The sequence below is a fragment of the Neomonachus schauinslandi genome, chromosome 6 (assembly GCF_002201575.2).
Source record: "Neomonachus schauinslandi chromosome 6, ASM220157v2, whole genome shotgun sequence".
Classification (NCBI taxonomy): domain Eukaryota; kingdom Metazoa; phylum Chordata; class Mammalia; order Carnivora; family Phocidae; genus Neomonachus; species Neomonachus schauinslandi.
Window position 1 is genome coordinate 77,329,989 of NC_058408.1, and position 24,280 is coordinate 77,354,268.

The window sequence follows — 24,280 nt, forward strand, 5'->3', positions numbered from 1 at the left end:
TGGGATATTACCTTATACCAGTCAGAATGGCTAAAATCAAAATGACAAGAAATAACACATCCTTGGCAGGGATGTGGGGGAAAAAAGGAACTCTTGTGCACCATTGGTGGGAATATAAATTGGTGCAGTCACTGTGGAAAACAGTATGGAGTTTCCTCAAAGAAATAAAATTAGAAACAGTATGTGATCCAATAATTCCACTACTGGATATTTACCCAAAGAAAATGAAAACACTAATTTCAAAAGATATCTGCATCCTTATGTTTATTGCAGCATTATTTACAATAGCCAAGATATGGAAGCAACCTAAGTGTCTATAATTAGATGAATGGATAAGGAAGGTGTGTGCGTGTGCACGCACACACACACACACACACACACACAGGAATATTACATAGCCCCCAAAAAGGATGAGATCATGCCACTTGAGACAACATGGATGGACCTAGAAGGTATTATGCTAAGTGAAATAATCAGACTCAGACAAATAGCATATGATTTCATTTGTAAGTGGAAACTTAAAAAAAAGAATAAACAAACAAAAAGCAGAATCAGAACTATAAATACAGAGAACAAACTGATGGTTGCCAGAGAGAAGGGAGGTGGGAGGTTGGGCCAAAGAGGTGAAGGGGAGAGGGAGACACAGCCTCCAGTTGTGGAATGAGTAAGTCAGGGGAATAAAAAGCAGAGCGTAAGGAATACAGTCAGTGATACTGTCATAGCAATGTAACGGGACGGACGGCAGCCACACTTGTGGGGAGCGTAGCATAATGTATACAATTGTCAAATCACTGAGGTGTACATCTGAAACTGATGCAATATTGTGTGTCAACTACACTAAAATAAAAGTTTTGGGGGCACCCAGGTGGCTCAGTCGGCTGAGTGGCCAACTCTTGACTTTGGCTCAGGTCACGATCTCAGGGTCGTGAGATAGAGCCCCGTGTTGGGCTCCGCACCGGGCGTGGAGTCTGCTTGGTATTCTCTCTCTCCCTCTCTCTCTGCCCCTCTCACCCAGCGCTCAATCTCATTCTCTTTAGAAAAAAAAAATAAGTTTTTAATTTTGAGAAAAAAGTCAATTGAATATGTCATGTTTACAAAATGCCTTCAAAGTAACACTTTGATTAGCATTTGATTCAATACTAGGGATTCAATACTAGGTGACACACAAACACCATAACATTTATATTTTTGTTTCCTCATTCTAGGTTTTTAATTAAATTTTTCTTTTCCATTTTCAATAGAAAAACAAGTTATTTTAAAAATATTTTTCTTGTATCTCGTACCTGTATGACTTTAATGTATTTAATGGGTTTTGTTTTGTTTTGTTTTCAAACACGACAAATAAAATAAAATGTTCACTTGCAAGAAAAGAAAAGCCATTTCCTGGGACTTGCCCTAGATTTATGGTCAGATTCCTGGGCGTGCTTTCACAATCTCTCCAACTGTAAGTTTCAGAGTCATGTTTTTAAAGGACATGTTTTAACTGAGTCATCACAGATTTCCACCTTAAGTTTTCTTTTCCTCCTCTTGAACTGAATCAGTTTCACTTTCCATTTCCATTTCCTTTCACTGAGGCAATCGCTCAGAAAAAGGGAGAAAACATCAGCTGATGTGCCCCCCCTCCGCGGCCCCCACACTCCTTATATAGCTCCTTCAGCACTGACTTGAGGCAGACTCCGAAAATTTCAGAAGAACGAATCAGCTGGGAGCCCCGCTTTTCAGAATGGAAGATGAGCAGATGGCAGACATGAGGTCAGTGACACAGGAATGCATCAGATCTTGGATGCAGATTGTAAACTGAGCTTCTGGGTGCATGCAGGGTCCTGTGTGGTCCGGTTGCTCATGGATGAAGCGTGCGCTTTCTCTGTGTTTTTTTTTTTCCAGTGGACACACTCAGGCTCCTGGAGCTTCTAGAACTGCTCCCCTAGCTGGGAGCCCAGATGACAGAAAGGCTTGGCAGGAGTGTTAGACCCACTTGGGCACAGTTTGCTGATTCAGAGTTAGACCTCAGGGGAATTACTCCTTATGGGCTTTTTGGTGGTGGTTTTCTTTGAAAGGACTAAGAGGTTAAAACCTTCTTGCCTTTTTAAAAGGAAGCATTTCTTTTCAACAGATATTATTATAGGTGGAATTGGTAGTGCAAACGCAACTCCTGCTGAGAAGAATTTTGTTCTGAAACGTTTGATCAGTCCTAGGTGGGAAGTTGAAGAAACAATTATTACAGATGGGCATTTTTCCAGAAATCTTTTACGAAAACAAAACAAGAAGCTTAGGGTTTGTTTTATTTCTGTGATCAGAGCTGGGGAGCAGCAAGCAATCTCCCTTCAAAACATAATGACCTAATCTCTTTTTTAATACTGATGTAATGTCTAGTGATGGAAAGCAGGTCAGTGGTTGCCTGGGATGGTGCGGGGGGGATGGCGCTGGCCAGGAGGGCACACTGGGGAATCTTTGGGGATGAGATCGAGTCTATAAGGAGATAATGGTGGTGGTTGCTTGGCTATATACATTGGTTAAAATTCATCAAACTGTACACTTAAAATTTTATTGTATGTAAAGTATAATCTTAGCAAACTTGGTTTTTTAAAATGCATGTAGACATGTTTAAGATCTGCCATCAGATAGAGCTGAGAGAAGAAGAAACTGTTCCCATCAAACACCCATGGGGAGGGAGGATCCCAGTGACCACTCAGGGAGTGAGGAAAGAAAGCCCCCCCCCCCCGCCGCCAAATGCTCTGAGGGGGCTGATATTTGGGGATGCGCTGGGTAAGACGAAGTCACTGCCAAGTGCCTCGGGTTATGCTTTCCTAACTATGTGTTTCCATGAGCGGGGCTGACCAGAAAACGTGGCCCTGCCCAGCGCCGTGTTAGCGGGTTTGCCGAAGAGGCTTTACAGAGGCCTGTGCTTGGGTGTGTCCAGAGCCCCTGACCTGAGGAAGTCTGGGGGGTAGGGGCTCTCTGGACTCTGCTGGACTGATGCCCACATCAAGCTGCCCTGTCCCCAGAGGCTGTAGGGACAGGGGCAGGTTGGGCTGCTCCTTGACAACAGGGCTTAAAATTGCCAAAGGGGAAAAGCACCTCGGGGAAAGCCCTAGCACCTGCTGGCCGGCTGATGGACACCCTCCTCTGCCCCATGAAAAATTCACTTAGAACTATGACACTAATATGCCAGCGATCGTGGCGGTAACAGTTTCTATGTGGTCAGCAGTCGGTAGCCCTACTCTGTTCAAAGTCCTTTCCACGTTCAGATGATCTTCCCAATCGCCCGAGGAAGGAAGAACTGTGATTTTTTTTATTAGCCTCATTTTCGAGATGAGCGAAATGAGGCTCCGAGGGCAAATTACTTGCCTAAGGGAGTTAAGTGTCAGAGCAGGTCATTAGTGCTGAGCATCTTGTAACTGTGTATAAAGGCCAAGAGTGTGGAGTGTCTTAATTCTTTTAATTATGCTCCCATTAGAGAGAAGGGGCGGCGACTAAAAGGACTAGGCTCTCAGTGGCCCTATTTGGAGAATGAGGATGGTTGTCTTTGAGGGAAACTCACACCTTAGAGTGCACAGAGCCACACCTTAGAAGAAGGAAAAGGGGATCTCCCCAGGGCATAGTTCCCTATAACTTGGATGGAAGGAAAAAGTAAATTCATTCAGGGACATTTTGAATGAAAGGAAATGAGGCTTAGTGACAGGAGTTTAGGAAATATTCCAGAGCAGGTCAAAGAGAGAACAGAAATCCAGGTGTCTTGTGGTCATGTTCCTTTATTCTAGATTGTTTGACTCACCGGTTGATACACTACATTATCTCTGACAAGTACATGGGAAACTGCTTTTCAAAATCTCTCTGGAACAGTGCTTCTCAAAATGTGGTACAGGGAGGGGTTCCTGCAGGTACAGAATTCCCAGGAGGCTTGTACAAATGCAGATTCCTGAGCCCAGGCCCACCCCCAGATTTCAACAGACGCTCTGGGACTAGGGCCTATATCCACAATGCGTTTTTCCAAATCCCCAAACAGCTTGTGTGGAACCCCGTTCCCAGCAGATGGTGACTTCAGCTCTGACACATTCAGTTTCAGCTTCTCCTTGGAGCGGATCTAGATAGCATGACATCAGGCTCATTGTCCTTTCCTGTTTGATAAAAGCACAGACCTCAGGGCTAGCTTCCCCGGGTGGAAGCCTCTTCAGCATCCGCTTTCGATCCACGAGCAGAAAATAAAATCAGCCTGGACCCCAGCTTTTCAGAATCGAGAGAAATAGCCATCATGAGGTAAATCTGCCCTACTTTTCTGACAGAAAGTTGAGAATGTCCCACAAATCTTGTTCTTGCATGCAGCTTCCTGAATGATGCCGATTCGGTGCTTGCCTATCTTAACAGTTCACGCATTTTTATTTCTGTGGCCCAGTTCTGACTTACAGACCCTGAGGGAAATGCTCCCAGGGGACCTGGCAGGTGGGAAAGAGCAGGAGTTGTTGAGAGAGCCCCGAGGGAGATCCTTCAGGCAAATCCTGTCAAAAGGGCCGGGAGGGGGCTGGGTGCAGCACAGTTACAGGAGGTCCTGGCCCCTGTTTTGTTTCTTAGGTGAAAAGACTGAGTCAGCGAGTTTTGTTGTGGTTGTTGTGGTTATTTCAAAAGTGTGCTTACTTCTCTGCAAAGGTGCCGATGACTAAGTCAGCATTGCACAACCCCAGTTCATAATGAGGCTGCCCTTCCCCGGAAATCTGCTCTTTCAGAACTGAGAAACTATGTCGGAGGGGAGGAAGAAATACCAGTCCAAAATGTGCCCCTTTGGCTTGTGGGTTATTTTGAGCTAAAGGCAATCGAGACCCAGCAGGCTCCAGAAAAACCTTTACCTCTCCCTTCACTGCCTGACAGAATTTCAATAGGGGGCCTGCCCAGAGATAACTCTTTATCTGAAAGACTTGCATGCACAGCAGGGCAAAGGCTGATTACCAGCCCTCTGTACTCGTCTTCCTGGGAATGACTGACTCCCCACTGCCTTGAAATCCCAGGCCCCCGTCCACTCCTCAGCTGAGGATGGTACATGAGACTCTGCTGCCTGACTGCCTTTGGGTCTTAGACTTGTATGGGGCTCCTGCACACATGAAATTGAATCTTTTCTCCCCTGCTCATCTGTCTTATGTCAATTTAATTACTAGACTAGCCGAAGAACCTAGAACAGTAGAAAAAAAATTCTTCTGAGCTGACAGCGTGTACCTGAGGCCTCCTCTTACTGACCTGAACCCATCCACAGGCCTCCCCTGCTGACGATGAACAGGGAGAAAGTGTTGCAGTATCTCAAACCGTAGCAGATGGCGGGTATCCCAACTGAGCTGGGTGCTCTGTTAGAATGCACACTAGCAGGCCCTGCATTCTGAAATCCAGATTGAGTAGATCAGAAACAAAGCCTAGGAAAAAAAAAACGTATTTATTTATTTATTTTTTTTATTTTTTTTTTAAGAAAAAAAATATGTATTTAAAGAGGACCACAGATACTTCACCTACCCCACGGTATGTACGTAAGTGTGAGGGCAAGACACCCAGAGTGGGTGGGGAGTGGGTGGCCTGGGAAGGACACTGATACAAAGCAAGGCTTGCCCATTGAAGGGGTGTTTGAGGATGAGAAACTGGTGATTAGAAATCTCGGCCAAAGGGGGAAATCTTCCTGGAGCCTTACTACTCCTACTCGCGGTGTGGTCTGAGTCTGACATCCCCCGGCAGGTTGATACAAAGGCAGTATCCCACCCATACGGAATCCAGATCTGCATCTGCACAAGGCTCTTGGGTGATCTGGTCCCTGTGCACATCAGAGTGGGATCAGCACTGCTCTGGAGAGTTCCTGGGCTCACTTTCTAAAGTGATGGGCTCCCTGAGTGGTGCCTGTTCTGACCAACTAATTGGGCATGCGGTCTGCCTGTCCCTGCACACATCCCATGCGACAAGCTGCCTCAGAAATTCCTGTTCTTATCATTATGAGGTTAAGGGCCTCTTCTGAACATTTCAAGATTCTACTCTAGTGATGACTTTGACTAGGCCTTGGGAGAAGAAGTGGCATCGACGCTGGGGTCCGTGGGTCCTGCCAACAGACTGTCACCATCCAGGAAGGTGGGGAAGAGAAGCAAGAAGGAGCGTCGGTGGGTTAAATATGGGTATTTCCTAAGGACTAGCACTGCCGGTTTTATCTGCTTTGCTCAGCAAAACCTCATGGCTGCAGCTGGAGGCCCTGAGAAGTCTCTTCCTGGGCCAGAGGGACTCCCACCTCCCCAGGGTTTCTCGTAGATTTAGAATCTCCAGGTAGGAAGGGCATCCAACACCCCATGTTTTACTTGAACTTACACATTCTCTTTATTAAGTTTCTGCCGCAGTCATCCTACCCGATTGCTTTTTTTCCCTTTCAATATCTGAATTCAATTATTGCTCAGTAACTTCATAAATTGCACACATATACATATAAAGAGCATTTATTTTTTTTTAAAGATTTTTTTTATTTATTTATTAGAGAGCAAGCGAGAGAGAAACAGCGTGAGGGGGAGAGGGTCAGAGGGAGAAGCAGGCTCCCCGCTGAGCCGGGAGCCTGATGTGGGACTCGATCCCAGCACCCTGGGATCATGACCTGAGCCGAAGGCAGTCGCTTAACCAACTGAGCCACCCAGGCGCCCTATAAAGAGCATTTAGAGAAACTTTCAAAAACACATGTGAGCTAAATTAGTAAGTGAGGAAGCCTTGGCAAATGCGTATTGGTTTTTAAAAAGGCGGTAAGTAGGGGCGCCTGGGTGGCTCAGTTGGTTGAGCGCCTGACTCTGGGTTTTGGCTCAGGTCACGATCCCAGGGTCGTGGGATCGAGCTCCGCGTCAGGCTCTGCGCTCAGCGGGAAGTCGGCTTGGGATTCTCTCTCTCCCTCTCCCTCTGCTCCTCCCCACACACACTCTCTCTTTCTCTAAAATAAATAAATAAATCTAAAAAAAAGACAAGACAAGATGCCTGATATGACTTCAGTCTTCCTAAATTTTAAGATTTGCTTTGTGGCCTAACACATGATCTATCCTAGAGTGTCCCATGTGCACTTTCAGAGGATGGTGTATTTTGCTGCTGTTGGATGGAATGTTCTGTAAACGTCTAAGTTCATCTGATCTAAAGTGTTAAGTCCGATGTTTCTTTATTCATTTCTGCCTGGATGATCTATCCACTGTGGAAAAGGGATATAGAAGTCCCTTCCTGCTACTGTCTTGCTGTCCATCCCCCTTCCAGTCTATTAATATTTGCTTTATAGATTTCAGTGCTCATGTGTTGGGTGCATAAACACTTATTAGATATCCTATCCTATTCTTGGATTGACTGCTTTGCCATTACATAATGACTTTCTTTCCCCTCTTTGACTTGAAGTCTGTTTTGTCCAATATACGTAGAGGCACCGCTGCTCTCCTTGGTTTGCATGGAGTATCTGTGCCTGCCCTCACTTTCAGTCTGTGTGTGTCCTGAAAGCTGAAGGCAGCATGTGTTCTTTACATCTGTTCAGCCCTTCTATTTCTTTCGATTGGAGAATTTAGTTCCTTTATATGTGAAGCAATTTTGGATAGTTACAGACTTACTATGGCCACTTTGTTCCTTGTTTTCTGCCTGTTTTATAAACCTTTTGCTTCCTTCCTATTCCCTTGCTCTATTCCTCTGTGATTTAATGCTTCCCTATAGTAGAGGTATGCTTGTGTTCTTTTCTCTTTACCTTTTTGTGTATTTAGGACAAGTTTTTCTTTGTGGCTATCACGAGGCTTAAATAAAACATCTTATAACAGATTATTTTAAATATATAACTTAAGTTTGAAAGCATACCTTTTTACTCCTCCACTTAAGTAGTTGGCTATCTTCCTGAATAAACTGCCTTTTGTTACCATAAATGTCCTAGCATGGTCAGCTCTAGCATTGGTGAAGCTGTGGTATGGATGAAATATCCCAAAGTGTTCCATCCTCAGGGCTCTCTCACGGGTTCAGGAACGTAGAGTGAGCTTTTCTGCTTGCTCTATACTTCATGAGCCATTGACATCTCCCGGAGCTTATGTATGACAGGGTGGGAAGATGTTTTATCTTGGAGAGAGAATCTTTATCAATAAGTGCTTAAAATATAGTCTGCTGGGGCGCCTGGGTGGCTCAGATGTTTAAGCATCTGCTTTCAGCTCAGGTCATGATCCCAGGGTCCTGGGATCGAGCCCCGCATCGGGCTCCCCGCTCAGCGGGAAGCCTGCTTCTCCCTCTCCCAATCCCCCTGCTTGTGTTCCCTCTCTCGCTGTGTCTCTCTCTGTCAAATAAATAAATAAAATCTTAAAAAAAAAAAAAAAAGAATTGGCTCACATGATTATGGAAGCCGAGGATCATAATCGGGCCTGCTGTCCACAAGCTACAGACCCAGGAGAGAGCCAACAGTGTAAATCTAGTCAGAGTCCAAAGGCCCGAGAACTGGAGGGATAATGCCATAGGGCTCCCGTCCAAGTCTGAAGGCCTGAGAACCAGGAATGCCGACGGTGTAAGCTCCAGTCTAAGAGAGGAGAAGACCAATGTCCAGCTCACACGGCCAGACAGACGGAATTCACACTTCCTCTGCCTTTGGGTTCTACTCAGGCCCTCAGCAGACGCGGTGAGGCCCATCCACACGGGGGAGGGCGGTCTGCTTTCATTCAGTCCACTGAGTCAGCTGCTAATCTCTCCTGGGGACACCATCACACACCCCGCCAGAACTAATGTTTAACTAGACATCGGGGGTCCCACAGCCTGGCAAGCCGACACACAAAACCAACCTGTAACTGCGTCCCAGGTGCAATGCTTAGCAGTCGCGCCATCACAGTGACCGGGTTTATTTTCTCCACAGTGAGGTCAACAAGGATTCTCTGGAGAAAACCCTTCCACAGCTGAAATGCCATTTCACCTGGAACTTACTTAAGAAAGACAGTGTCTCAGGTGATCTAGAAGATACAGTGTGTCACCAGATTGAATTCTTAAACACGGAGTCCAAAGCTACAATGTACAATTTCTTGGCCTACGTAAACCACCTGAATGGCCACAGCGAGGCAGCGCTGGAGCACCTGCGCCAGGCGGAGGAGCTGATCCAGCGGGAGCACCCGGATCAAGCGGAAACCCGAAGTCTGGTCACCTGGGGTAACTACGCCTGGGTCTACTATCACCTGGGCAGACATGCAGACGCTCAGATGTACGTCGACAAGGTGAGACAAACCTGCGAGAAGTTTTCAAACCCATACAGTATCGAGTGTCCCGAGCTTGACTGCGAAGAAGGGTGGACACGGCTGAAGTGTGGGGCAAAGCACAATGAAAGGGCCAAGGTGTGTTTTGAGAAAGCTCTGGAGGAGAAGCCCAACAACCCAGAATTCTCTTCTGGGCTGGCCATTGCGACATACTGTCTGGATAATAAACCACAGAAGCCACTCTCCATGGATGCTCTGAAGCAGGCCCTTGAGCTGAATCCCGACAATCAATACGTCAAAGTGCTCTTGGCCCTGAAATTGCAGACGATGAATGAAGAAGCTGACGGGGAGCAGTTGGTTCTGGAAGCCCTGGAGAACACGCCTTGCCAACCAGATGTCCTTCACAATGCAGCCACATTTTATCAAAAAAAAGGTGATCTAGACAAAGCTATTGAACTGTTTCTAAGGGCATCGAAATCCATTCCAAACAATGGTTACCTCTATCACCAGATTGCGTGCTGCTATAGGGCCAAAATCAAACAAATTCAGGATACGGCAGAATCTGAAGCTAGCAGGAATGGAGAGAAGATTGGAGAACTAAAGCAGTGTGCTGTTGACTATGTGATTAAAGCTATGGAGAAGGGAGTAGATCCGCTGTATGCATATTCTGATGAGCTCCTGGAAACAGAAGACTATTATCAGATAGCTTGCAGTAAGGAGCTCCCCGGCACTCAGAGGCAACAACCCCACCAGCACTATCACGACTTTCAGGGGCGTCACGGGAAGTCTAAAGACACTGCTACCCAATGTAATTTGGAGGGTTTGCCCACAAGCACAAAAGCAACGGAGGAAGGAAAGACGGAATACCCACCACAGAACACCGCTGGAAATCAGCTTCCACAAAATGCACCAAATTCTTGGTATCTCCAAGGATTAATCCACAAGCTGAATGGAGAGCTGCTGCAGGCAGCCGAATGTTACGAGAAGGAGCTGGGCTACCTCCTAAGGAACAGCCCCACAGGCATAGGCAGCCTTCTCCTGCCACTGGCTGAGCTTGAAGAAGGCAGTGAGGCAGTGGGCCGGGGCCCGCACAACCCCACTCCCAGAGTTCCCGGAACCCTGAGCTGAAACACAGAGGAGGGATGGGAGCACAGTCAGGAAACCCGCGACACCCCGGGACTGCTTTAAGGTACATTTTTGTAGAGTTGCTTCCTCGTATCTGTCTCCCCTTTCCATCCCAGCTGCGCACACCCCTCTAGCCTGTGGGCCTTACAACAAAATTACCCGTGGACACAGGGCTTCGGGCCTGCGTGACGCTGACTCATTCTTAGTTTGCCCTCCATTCATCAGATCTCCCCCATCTCTGTCCTTACTGAGGCTCTTAGCTGGCCACCGCCTGCCAACAGCTCACCCAGACTCTGCCCCTTTGCTATCTAGCCTTCTGGAGCCCCTGAAAGACCACCTTTGAACTAACCCTGGAATATTCCTTATGTCTTCCTCTTGGCTTCAGCCATGTGTTTATATACATTCTCGATTGCGACACTCCAGTAAATATGTGTTCTGGATAGTGATGCTACAATAAATTTTAAAATTGCGACTCAGGATTGAAGAAAGTGTGTGGTTTGCATGTGTGACTAAGGGTAATACTCATTCCCCAAGTTTCTCTCCAGGACACTGTCTAGGAACAGTGGGTAATGATACAGCCGTACCGTACTATTCTCGATGTGCCCATGGTAGCTCCAAGGTGGAACCGGCCTGCCCTTGACTTCTGTTCCAGGCCAGGGCCTCGGCTGAGCCCAGGGCCCAGTCAGCAGCTGCTGCTACTGAGCAGAGTGGCTGTGCACCCAGAAATACCTGGGCAGTGGCCTCCCTGACCGTGTGTAGGGGACACCAGTACAAGGCTGGCTGGAAACAAAGGTCTTCACCCTCCTGAGCGAATGAAAATATTCAAGTATTCATCTCCCCGCTGGGGAAACCCACAGTGCCATCCACCATGCAGCAATTATCCACCTCTCCTCGCCCCACTCCAAGGCCTGCATTCGTATGCTCTCCTAGTGGTATCATCTGATTGTCTGTGTACAGAGGAAGACTGTTATATGCCAGTTCCCAGACAAGACAGAGGGCCTGGCATTCCCAACGCCTTTGTGAGTAGAGGGTCAGAAACTTGACTCTTTCCTCATGCAGAAGGGGAGTTCTGGGAAGGTGCTTCATAAGCAACATTGGCTATAAAAGCAGCAGACTGGGCGCCTGGGTGACTCAGTTGGTTAAGCGACTGCCTTCAGCTCAGGTCATGATCCTGGAGTCCCGGGATCGAGTCCCGCATTGGGCTCCCTGCTCAGCAGGGAGTCTGCTTCTCCCTCTGACCCTCCTCCCTCTCATGCTCTCTGTCTCTCATTCTCTCTCTTGCAAATAAATAAAATCTTAAAAAAAAAAAAAAAAAGCAGCAGCCTTCGGTGATGGTGCCCTCCAGCCCTGAATTATCTGCTGGCTCCAGCAAGGCTGGGGGAGCAGCCGAGTGCCCAGCAGTCAATTGCTGACTCCTGGCCAGCCTTGGCCTATAGCAGCACCGTCTCTTGTGTCCAGTTCCAGGGGAGTTGCTGGGTCCATGGAATATGAATATATGAAACCAACATTGAGAACGTGGAGGAGCGTGGGGTTGGGGGCAAGGTGGGGACTGGCTACAGCGACAGTGGGGGGGGCGCCATGTAGGTGAGGAATGGCCTACCATATGCAAACACACGTGCTCAAGGACACAGATTTTAAATATTAGAGTGGTGATCAGGGAGATTGGAGGTTTCCCCAACAGGGGTACCTGGTCCCATCCCCAGGAATTATACATAGATGACTCCTAGAAGGATCCTGGACACCACCCAGGCTGTCCCTCCATGCTCAGAGTCCTATCCACCTTCCAGACGGCATTGACGATCCCAGAATTGCTGTTGACTAGTCCTAACCTACACACGTATGCTGTGATTTATTTTGCTGCCCAATTTTATTGAAAAGATGCCTCTGCATCTACAATCTACCATTGTCTGAGGGAATACCCTCAATCTGCACTTCCTGGTGTGTGACCCTGACCTCGCACAACTATGCCTCCGGAGACCCAGAGGGGAGTAACATAAATTGCTGGTTTTCACAGACATCCACTCCTCCTTATTCCCTGGGGCCATATCCAACCTTACCCAACTAGTAACCTGGTGGGGACTTAGAGCTCCGAGACTGATGCCATTTTACCACCTAGGCTGTGGGGCAGGCTCGGCTGGTGGTCACACAGCATGTCCCAGCAGATTCCAGGGCTGTCCACAAAACAGACGACTGGAGGAGCGGGGGGGTGGGGGGGGATCAGTCTCCCCAGGGGAAACCATGGACTCCTCCCCTCAAGCTTACCAGCTCCAGAGAAGCAGGGACTCTAACTCCTCTGCTCACAACTATATGCCCATCCCCATAGTGCCTGGAATGAATGAGGCTCTCAAGGAGGCCTTGAGGAATGTAGGAACACACTGTCTCCCCTGAGAATTTGACACTGCCATTATCACCAGCTCAGAGTCACATCTTCCAAGACAACTTCTCTGAATCCTAGGAGAGGGTGCTGGGAAGATGAAACAGTAAGTGCCCAAGCTACAAAACAGTAACAATAAAACAATAGCAGGTTTATGTGCTGGCCTCTGAACTAGGATCTGTGCTAAGCGCATTGCTAGCATCTAAAAACCAGTGTGGAAGGTACAAGGCTCAGAAAGTTTTGCTAACTTGTCCGAGGCCGCACAGCTAGGGAAGGGTATGACTGGCACTCAAGCCCATAACCGTATGAAACCAAACCACCCCGCTCCCATGCATTTCTGTGCATTCTGATGTGCTATGTCCTGATTTTGCTGGCACAAGCCAAGAGGTTTCAGGCTGTACTGCAAGGGCGGCTCAGAGCCCCGATTTGTGGATTTCTACTAGAATCTTTTCCTGTCATTTTCTCCACTGAATCCAAACTCCCCTCCCTCACATTGACTCCTGTGTGTGATTCCTGAGCATTCTGGCTTTCCATCTTACTCCTCCTTCCCACTGTGTTTTGCAATCTAGTGTCAGGTTTTTAAATGCATCCTGATACAGCAAATTCACAGGACCGTGAGAGTGGTAATGCTCCTCAAGCTACATGCAAAGAAATTTAGAATTATGTCTGTGCAGGGCTGAAACAGCCCCTCCAGAACCACCAGCAGCTGACACGGGGAGCTCCATTTTGTAAAAGTCAGGCCCGGACAGCAAAGATCTCTTAAACTCTCAGTGTATACTAGACTCGGACTTTAAGATTTTCCTCTGCAGTTCATTTTCGATTCATTCTCATAGGAAACTGGGAAGGGTGGAGAGAGCCACACTCAGCAAGTCGTGGCCTGTCTTCTCTCTCCTTTGCTCTACTGGATGGAGTTACCATTCCCTAATAGGCTGCTACATTGTGTTTTCCAATGAGAATCCCAGGAAGTTGGCATCAGGGGTCCCTAAGACACCCACCTGGGTCTGGTGATTCACTAGAAGGACTCACAGGACTCAACATACCATCCTGCTCAAGCATTAGACTTATTACAACAACAGCAAACTCAGCACAGGGAAAGAGTGCATGGGATGAAGGCGAGAGAAACCTAGGCACAAATTCCCCAGAGTTCTGTCCCAGTAGAATCCTACAGGATGTGCTTAATTCCTCCAGCATCAAATGTGACCACACGTCTGAAGCTAGTTGGAGCCCCAGTGCCCAAGGATTTTACTGGGGACTCGTCACACGGGCACCCCCTGCTTAGCACATATCAAAATTCCAGACTCCAGGAGGAAAGCAGGTGTCAGCATTAACCACATGGTTTGCACAAACATCGTGGGCACAGTAAACCAAACTAATCGGTTAGGGAATGGGGGGAACATTCCCAAAATCCCAGTTCCCAGATGCCAGCCAAGGGCAAATCTTGCAAGCAGGCCTTTCTAAGGATCCTAGTCTAAGGCCTGATACGTTAACCCTTTCCTGCAGTTCATCCCGTTGGTGTTCGCATGCCACAGGTACCTACCCCTTTATCCTTCCTTTTCCCAAACTGTGCTTTCACTGTGTTTGGGTGGGTGGAGGTCCTTCAAGCACAGAGTGAGGGGACCCACGACCCCCCTGGGGTTCGCCAGCATGCTAAAAGGACTCACATCCTACGCAGGCCAGCAGAATCGCCGCTAAGTTTTATGATAGTGTAAGGGAGGAAAACAAATCTTTTTCACCTACACTCCCAGGTTGTCCAGCAGGGGCCCTGCCAATTAGGCTGACAAAAGAAAGATTGGCAAGAGAAAAACAGCTGTTTGTTAACTGGGACATCCACCCATACACCTGGGGGAGCCCAGGGATGCATCACTTAAAGGGATGAATGGAAGTAGAGCTTATATAGTGCAGGGGAGCAAAAATCTTTCTCCCTCTAACCTCCTACATTCAGTGGCTGGGCCCATGAATCCAACTGATCAGAGCCAGGTGAACAAGAGAAAAAAATAGTTTAAATTACATACGTACATGCAGGAGTTCATAAGGAAGACATGGCTTCCAGAGGTGCAAGATGATTGAGGCTTATAGACCCTCATGCAGGGTTGGTAAGTCACTGGCAGACCTAATCCCCATCAGCTGGTACTCAAACTTGGCAGAATGAATTTGCTGACATCATAATGTCAATGGATTTTCCTTTTCTTCCTTTTTTTCTTTTTTAAGATTTTCTTTATTTATTTGAGAGAGAGAGCGCATAAGCCTGGGGCGGGGGGCAGAGAGACAAGCTGACTCCCGGCTGAGCGCGGAGTCAGACGCAACATGGGGGCCCTGAGACCTGAGCAAAATCAGACGCTTACCCTACTGAGCCACCCAGGCGCCCCTCATTGAATTTTTCTAAGGCTTCATGGTCTAGTGTGGGGCCTCCTGTCTCCATGAACACGTGGAGCCCAGAGAGGCCAGAGATAATTGAACTGGGATGCTGCAGTGGCAGCACCAAGCACCTGACAATCTGGAATGATGTTGACCATGTTGAACTTTACCTGAGTCCTGTGCTACTGGACAAATGCTACGGCCAAAAACTCTGCCTGCCCCCCCAACTCTGGTGTCTGAGAATGTGAAGAGTTAAGCTAAGCTACTCCAGGGGATTGCAGCCTCAGTATCCATTTTGTTTTGCCAAGCAGCCTGAGGGGCGTCTTGAACTAACATTAGCGTTCATGGGCAAGTGCACACCCTTGATAATGGCCTGCAGAATTACGAGCAAACGTAGGTTCCTGATAAGATTTCCCCAGCAGCCTGCCTGAGCAGCAATCTCCCCCGCCTCCGAGGGCCTTCCCCTTCTGTCCCCCTCCCCTTAGATAAGCCCCTGTGGAGCTTACCAAAACCCCACTCTTTTTGGTTTGAAGGGACCAATCCAGCCCTTGGCCCAGAGCCCCAAAGCATTTCACTCATGGCCCACGATAAAGGCCTCCCGCCATGACTCTCTCTCTCTGCCTGTGGTCAGCCTTGACCTCCCCATCATGTGGCTTCGGGACCTGTGAGGGATAAACTTGTCCAGTTCAACTTCTCTTGTGGTTTTTCGTTAAACCACGAAGAAACACCCTTTCCCGTATTACTTAGATAAAATTCGCCATGGGCCCCACGTTTCCCTCTGACGAGGCCAGACCCAGACCCTCCAAATTCCCGTTCTGTGTCTCATAAATGATCCGCTGAATTATTTGTCCCCATGATCAGTCAGAACAAAATGCCTGTAAATTTAACTTGGCCAAATCTCTCTCTTTCCCCACGAGAGCCTGAAATTTGACTCCCCCCTGAAGTTTAACAAGTATTGGAAGGCCAAACAATCCCTTTCCAAGCTTGGCTGACAACAAGGAAAGATTTCCTGATCTCGCCACCCTCTCCCCTCCCCTCCAACATCTTGTTTCCAGCCTTGTTTATACCTCTACATAAAGGAAAAGCCCTCTTCTAACTAATCTTTCAGACATTTGCAGATCTTAAGACCAGAACTGTCTCCCTATTGCCATAATCACTTTCCCTTAATCCAAGTCTTTTTTCTCCCCCACTTTATAAACTCAATTTTTAGAGCACTTTTAGATATATGGGAAAATGCACGGGAAGTACAGAGTTCTAATATACCTCCCTCCTCCACTCCCTCACCCCTCCTCCAGATTCCCCTATTATGAACATGCATTCGTGTATATATTAGCTCCAACTAAACGAACCAATATTGATACATTACTCCTAACTAGAGTCCATGGTTTACAATAGGGTTCTTTGTATCGAACACAACATTGTGTATCTCCCATTACTTTATCATCATAAGAGTTTCATCGCCCTAAAAATGCCCTGTGCCCCCACTATACCACTTCTCCTAAAGCCCTGGCAAGCACTGATCTTTTTACCCTTCCTATAGTTCAGCTTTTTCCAGGATGTCACAAAGTTGGATTCATACAGGATATATAGCCTTTTTAGGATGCTTCTTTCACATAGCAGTGTGCATTTAACGTTCTTTCATGTCCTCTTCATAGCTTGATAGTGCATCCATTTTAACTGCTGAACAGTATTCCGTTGTGCGAACGTACCACAGTTTGTTTACTCCCTCACCTGTTGAGTCTTGATCGCTTCCAATTTTGGCACCAGCAGTGGTGCCTGATCAGCCAGTTCACTGAGAGGAGATGGGTATAATCCAGCCCTGCACCTCTGCTTCTGTGAGTCCAATCCCCAGGTGGTATTTTGCCTGTCCTAGGAACAGTGAGCGGCTAGATCTGACCTAAAGACCCTCGAACAACTGATGACCTTTGGTGAAGGCCAGTGCCAAGACACCTGAAATAAACGCATGCCTGGCTGGACACTAAGGATGTTAACCACATATTGGGGCACCTGTCATACAAAATGTTTCATTTCCAGAACATCAATCTGGTGGTCAGCTGGCACTTTCACAGTCACATATTCCTTGTATCTGCTTCTGCAGGTTTTCTATGACTTGAGATACAAGTGCTGGTTTGGCGGTCTCAGGCTAGAGCCTTCTGGAAGCCTTAGAGTGAGCAGCCAGCATCCTGCACCTTTGCATAGCCTCAAAACACCCCCCCTCCAGAGCCAGGTGTGGTCACAGCACACATTCTTGGAAGTCTTCTCTGCGTAGGGAGTCAGGGGACTATGCTTCTGCAAAACAGTTCAGTTGAAAGATTAAGAGTTAACCCAAGAAGGTTTTTCAGGAAGAAAGAACCCTTCCTCTGTGATTACAAAGCAACCAACGTCGACTGCTCTTGTTACAATTAAATGCTTATGAATTTGTCTCTCCACCTAGATGGCAAGTCACCCGAGAAGAGGAAACAGGTCATATCCGAGTCCCAAGATATTTCAGGCAAGTCTAAAACTGTTAGCCTCCTAGATCCTGATAACCTATCTCATAGATATTATAAGAGCATGCTACGCAAGACCTTGAGCCTAGTTCGTTTGTAAATGTGCCTGAAAATGTACATTGACGATGCCAAGCGAATGAATACTGACAAGTAAAAATAAAGACACAAAAATCCAATCATAACTACAACACGAGGGAGTCAGCCGGAAATCTAATTTATGGTAGCTCAAACACAGCCATTAAAACCCCTCACATGGTATGAAAATTAGTGTACCTTTCAGAAAAGAGTAGTTCGTGGTGCCTGAATATTTTCTCTTATGGATGTGATGGCATGTATTTGCCAAAGTGAGTAATCTCCAAGGTTTGACCTCCAAGCTTTGACCTCCAGAGGTCAAAGCACTTTGACCTACATTGCTTTAGCATATTGTATGAATTATTAAGGTGCACATGGAGACACCAAGGCATGGGGGAATGAAGTTACTGACTCGGAGCCTCATAGAAAGACAGGTAGGTATTGGCAGTGAGCTCCTGACCACTCTTCCATAGCGCTCCCGCCTGAAAAGGACCTAGGGATTATCTAAGAAAGTACTTCTCAAACTTTAACATACCAACAAATCACATGGACATTAGGAGGACTCTAATATAGGAGGTCTGTGGAGGGGCCTGAGATGCTGGACTTCCTAAGCTTTAGTTGATGCTGATGCCACTGGTCCACAGACCACACTGAGAAGCCAAAGTCTAGCTCGGTGGTTTTTAGTGACAATTATTGAACAACACAATTACCTTGGAGTTCCTTCCTTCCTTCCTCCCTTAATTAATGAATGAATCATCAATCAGTGATAATTCTGATGCCTGGGCCTCCCTCTCAGAGATTCTGATTCATTGGACTGGAGATCAGCTCAGGTGTCAGAACTCGTTTTTATTTTTCAAAGATTCCCAGGGAACTTTCCATTTTGCAGCCAGGGTTGCAAACCACTGTCCAAGGCTAACCTTTTTATTTAACTGATGAAGCAACTGGTAAAGTTTATTTATATATTTTTAAAAGATTTTATTTATTTTTTTGAGAGAGAGAGAGAGAGCAAGAGCAAGAGAGAGAGACAGCACAAGCAGAGTGAAGGGCAGAGGGAGAAGCAGACTCCCCACTGAGCAGGGAGCCCGTGCGGGGCTCAATCCCAGGACCCTGGGATCATGACCTGAGCTGAAGGCAGACGCTTAACCAACTGAGCCACCCAGGCGCCCCTATTATTGCTCTTTTTAATTTGTGAATATACATCAGCGCACGCGCACACACGTAGACACACTCACACGCTTTATTGGCTGTTTCTTCTCTCCCTGATGCTGCTCTGTCCCGTGTAGCTCGTGAGTCTGTTTTTCCCAAGGAGACAGTGGGCAAGATTCTGCAAACCTGATCAGCTGAGCCAGAGCCCCACAGAAGCAGGAGTACTGCTGGAATCATAGCAATCACGGGACACATGAACACTTCCTCTGTCTATCTGACAAGTTGTCACTAGATGTCAATAGGTGAAGGGGACTAAGGGGCACAGACTTCCAGTTATACAATAGATAAGTCAAGGGATGTGAAGTACAGCATAGGAAATAGAGTCAATAATATTTTAACAGCTCTGAATGGTGACAAGTGGACACGAGACTAATCATGGGTGATTATTTCAAAATATATATAAATGTCAAATGACTATGGTTTACATCTGAAACTAATACAATATTGCATGTCAGCTATACTTCAGTAAAAAATGTTTATGCATAATAATTTTATGCACAAAAATTCCAGAGCCACCCAGCTGTCAGTACAAACAGCCCTTCTAAACTTCATGTCAGTACCAGCTTACACTTCCACGCCTTTCTTTCAGATTTGGATTAGGGCTGGCGACTTAACAGAAAGTAAAACTCAACTGGCCTGCTAGAAACCTCCCTTCTGATACAGAAGTAGAAGGAAAGAGCTGAAATGGAGAGATCCCCCTTCCAAAAATCTCTTCTCCCCCACACAGGTCAGCCCTTCCCAGGGAAAGGCTGGATGCCTACTGCCCCCGAGGCTTTGCCAGGCTCTGTGTGTGGGCACGTCCGGGGCTCCCTGACTTGGGCCCTAAGGTCAGAAGACCCAGACTGCTCTGGCCTGAAGCTCACAGCACAGCACCCTGTCTCAGTAACTGCACAATCAGAAACATGGCAGCATTCTCCAAATGCTGTGGAGTTATGGCTCCGTATGCTCCAGATGGGAAAGGGCTCTAGCTGGAGGCCAGTGTAGACCGCCCACTGCCCAGATGGAGTGACTTGGGACACATCATGAAAGCAACGCCCCTAATTGCTGAATGCTCTTCAGTGAGACTGCCATGTGTATTGAATTTCGTCTCACCACAACCTGTGAGGAAAGATCTAGTACTCTCCTGATTTTATAGGTAAGGAATTAGAGCTTAGGAAGGTGGACCAACTAGCCCGTGATCACATGGCCAACAGTGGCCAAGTCCAGCACTGAACCCAGGCACTGTGATTCCAGATAGACTTCACCACTGAGCACCACTGGTCTGTGTGCACAAAAGCAAATGAAGGCAAAATGTCTTACTAGTTCTCATTGTGCCCAAGCCGGGGAAGAATGAAGGGGATCTCAGAGGGGAAAAAAATGTCCCATTGGCCCCATATCTAGAATAAAAATTATTCCATGGTGGAGCTTTAACCTCTCGCATTCGGAGCACATAGCCCTAAAGTAGGGGAGACGGTATATGTCTGGAGAATTTCCCGCCATCAGGTGATTCTGTCAAGTGACAGGTCTCAGACATGCTTTCGAATGCCCCCGGATTTCTCCCTCCACGTAAAACAATGTTTGTCTAAAAGCCACTCTTCCCTTTAAGTGAACTTCTGCTCCCACAGTGGGCCATCTTGGTCCTGGTTCCCTTCCTTCGGCTCCCCTGGGTACTCCACTCTCCATTTCCATGCTCCCATTTTGCTTAGAGTTTTACTGCTACTTCTATCATTAGAGTATACTTTGGGAGTGGGATTGGGATTCTCTATCTGTGGGCAGTCTTGAGATGTGTTGAATTGGGGAAGAACACGTGGATCTAAGCCATCTCCTGTGCTTATAAGATGTTAAGAGGGCCAGTACATTGTTCTAGGAACAATGTAACGGGCAGATGTGGTCTACTGCAAATTGCCTAAGTCCCTCCTTGGATGAGAGATAGAAAGATGTCTTTAACTCATCCAGAGAGAGATCTTGTACTGCATTCCTTCTCAAGCACACACTTTTCCTAAAAAATTCTTTATATTGGAATGCATAAAATAGATACATTTCCTGTTTGATATTCCTTTTCTGGTTAATCCTTCTTGTCTATATAACCTTCAACGTAAGAAATGTCAGGACACCCCTCTGTGTGCTGAAGCAATTATGTAGAAGTTGCCTGAAGAGAAAGAAGAAAGAGCCCCAGACATCTGGGAGCCAGCCCGACACTCTAGGCTAGGCCCTGGTGTTGCTAGACAGCAACCCACAGCAAGAACCTGTGTCCTCCCATAGCACCTTCACATTACATCAATACCAGATGAGACCACCCTGACACCATGACAGATTATGACAAAAACAAGGCCACTCCATAAACATGTCTGAACGCAGACAAAAATATGAATGCCGTCCAGCGGGGTCCAAAAAAAGGCCAAACACAAGGGGAAGCTGTCTCCACTTTTCTTCTGACAGCATTAGGGATGTACCGCAGTGTTGAGAGGGCACAGAGGGAGAGAAGGGTTTTGTAGTGTTGAGGGTAGGGCTAAAACGATTTTGACATTAGCAGAATTAATATCTCTCGAGCTGCCTTCTAGAGAACACATAACCTACCTGGTGGTGCCATGAAGTGATGAGCATTTCCTCAGGGTTTTTATGTCAATGACCACAGAAGCCAGAGAGGCAACAGATACTGGGAAGACAAGAGCACTGCGGGGTAGAATTTGACTATTCAAAGTGCTGGCTTCATTTCCATTAGACTGAACGCTCCTAAAATTACAAGTAATTGTTGTCTATTTTTTCAGTGACAAATCAAATGGGAATCCCCTTGAAGAGAGCCTGGTTCAACTGAGATGTCACTTTACGTGGGAGTTGCTAGTTGAAGACATCGAACTGCCTGATTTGGAAAACAGGATCTTGGATGAGATTGATTTCCTAGACACCAAATACAACGTGGGGATCCACAACCTGCTGGCCTATGTGAAGCACCTGGTGGGCCAGAACCAGGAAGCCCTGAGGAGCCTGCAGGAGGCTGAAGGCTTAATCCAGCAGGAACGTGCCGCCCAATCAGATGCGAGACGTCTGGTCACGTGGGGCAACTACGCCTGGCTGTATTACCACATGGGCAGACCCGAAGAAGCCCAGGCTTACCTGGACAAGGTGGAGAACACCTGCAAGGAGTTCGAGGCTCCCTCCCGCTACAGGGTGGAGTGTCCCCAGATGGACTGTGAGGAGGGATGGGCCTTGCTGAAATGTGGAGGAAAGAGCTATGAACGGGCCAAGGCCTGCTTTGAGAAGGCTCTGGCAGTGGACCCGGAAAACCCTGAATTTAGCACTGGCTATGCGATCGCCACCTACCGCCTGGACGTCTTTAACAAAGCAACACAGGTTAGTGAGGCATTCTGTCTGCGGCCCCTGAAAGAGGCCATCAGGCTAAATCCAGAAGATGCATATATTAAGGCTCTCCTTGCCCTGAAGCTTCAGGACGTAGGCCAAGAAGCTGAAGGAGAAAAGTACATTGAAGAAGCACTGACCAACATGTCCTCGCAGACCTACGTCTTCCGATACGCGGCCAAGTTTTACCGAAGAAAAGGCTCTCTGGACAAAGCTCTTTGGCTCTTAAAAATGGCCCTGCGCGCCACCCCCTCCTCTGCCTTCCTGCACCACCAGATAGGGCTTTGCTACAGGGCACAAATGATCGAAATAAAGAGAGCTGCCAACTGGCAGCCCAGAGGACAGGTTAGAGAAGATGTCCACAGATTGGTTCACTTGGCTATATCTGAAATTCAAAAGGCTTTGATGATAAGGCCCACATTTGAGTTGGCTTATGTTGTATTGGCTGACATGTATGCAGAAATAGGCCAATACACAAAGGCTGAGGACACTTTTCAGAAAGTGCTGTGCATGAAGATCATCAACGATCATCTACAGCAAGTGATTCATTACCACTATGGCCATTTCCAAGACCTTCACAAGATATCTGTAGATAAAGCAATCACCCATTATTTAAAAGGTCTCAAAATCAAAACAGCCTCCTGCACCAGGGAAAAGATTCTCACTGCCTTAGAGAAGCTGGCTAAAAGACAGGTTCATCAGAATGTCCGTATGGTGGAAAGTTTGAGCATCCTTGGGTTCATCCACAAATTGAAAGGGGAAGTGAGTGAAGCCTTGGAGTGTTATGAGAAGGCTCTCAGGCTGGCTGCTGACTTCAACACCGTGATTTGAACTAGAGGTCACCATTACCTGTTTAATGCGTTCATAGCTAAATATAACAAACATCTTTGCTGATCACCGCTTTCAGAAACATAGAACATGCTTAAATACAAAACAGTTGACAGAACACAGACTCAGCTGCCTGCTGACCCCCCTCTTTCTTTCCTCGCTGACCCCCTCCACCCTTCTTTCCCCTTCTGTCCATGCACCTATGAAAGGAGCATCCATTCTTCTATGACACATCCCTGTGCTCATTGGCCAAGGCTGATGAATGCTGTTTGGGCACCTGTTACCTGCTAGACCAACAAGAGTCCTTTTTCCTCTGGCTTTGCATTTGGAATGAGCAGCTTCCATCCTCAGTCTGTCTGGTCTCCTGGACAGAGGAGTCTTAAACAGGGAAGATTTCAGCCCCTCCTGGGCCCACACACCAGTCACACACCAGTGTAGCTGCGTGCACGCACCCGTGTATCTGCAGGCACATGCCCACAGGACGCTCACACATTGGTCCAAAGACACTCCTGCTGCTTGGTTCACACACTCAAGGCATGAATTCCTGGAGACGGTGATCCTGAACCAAGGGCACAGGCTGTTCATATACACATGCCTCACACATCTCTCTCCACACATGCTGATTCTTGAGCTCACACACGCGCATTCCTGCATATTTGTGCACATATGCATTCTGTATTTGGAAAATACCTGACACCGACTACCCACTCAGAAGTTAAAAAGCATAGGAAACAGAAAACAAAAACAGAAAGGATTTCTTTTTCATGTGGCCAGGGGCACTGACCTACCAGAAGGCAAAGCAAATGAGCAAAGATGAGAAAGAAAAAAGGAGAAGGGACTTCAGGGGGTCACTACCATGTTCCAGCCCCAGAGCCCATTTCCCAGGGCCCTCCTGCAGCCAAGACCTGCTCCTCAGTGAACCAAATCTCTAACCTCATAAGAAACTCAAACTCTCCCGTATACATTTGTCCAGCCACTGGCAATCACAAAGGATCTATGTGTTCCAGACATGTGACTGGACATGTACTCACATCTAAGAAAAATTAAAGTGTATTGGGGAAAGATAAATAAGGGAAAAGCCTATTTAAGAGTTGCCAGCTAAACGTGACAAATACATTAATGCAGTTTTTAAGTGCTTGCTGTGTGGTGCATGATACAGCCTTTTCCTGTTTCTAACTAAAATATTTTCTCCCAAAACATTCAGTAAAATTAACCACTTGATAAGGTAACAAAGTCTTTGAGTGCATTTTATGGGTGAAATTTTTTAAAAGATGTATGTTCTATGTTCGGGTGAAGTCGAAAAACACAGAAACAATGTC

At 47.1% G+C, this 24,280-nt stretch overlaps 2 protein-coding genes across 3 annotated transcripts; both read left to right on the forward strand.

The window, feature by feature from the left end:
• The first annotated feature begins 1,566 nt into the window (after positions 1 to 1,566).
• LOC110586048 (interferon-induced protein with tetratricopeptide repeats 1B-like) lies at positions 1,567 to 24,280 on the forward strand. 2 transcript variants are annotated; one of them, XM_021696204.2, is made up of 3 exons: positions 1,567 to 1,752; positions 17,465 to 17,521; positions 21,545 to 24,280. In XM_021696204.2, the coding sequence occupies exons 1-3, from the start codon at positions 1,724 to 1,726 to the stop codon at positions 22,962 to 22,964; spliced, it is 1,506 nt and encodes a 501-aa protein (XP_021551879.1). In that variant the 5' UTR covers positions 1,567 to 1,723; the 3' UTR covers positions 22,965 to 24,280. The 2 variants fall into 2 exon arrangements, with proteins under 2 accessions (XP_021551879.1, XP_021551880.1); XM_021696205.2 differs by lacking the exon at positions 17,465 to 17,521.
• Positions 1,683 to 11,422, forward strand: LOC110586047 (interferon-induced protein with tetratricopeptide repeats 3-like). Its single transcript, XM_021696200.1, has 3 exons — positions 1,683 to 1,752; positions 5,450 to 5,499; positions 8,846 to 11,422. Exons 2-3 carry the CDS (start codon positions 5,459 to 5,461, stop codon positions 10,302 to 10,304), a joined length of 1,500 nt encoding a protein of 499 aa, XP_021551875.1. The 5' UTR covers positions 1,683 to 1,752; positions 5,450 to 5,458; the 3' UTR covers positions 10,305 to 11,422.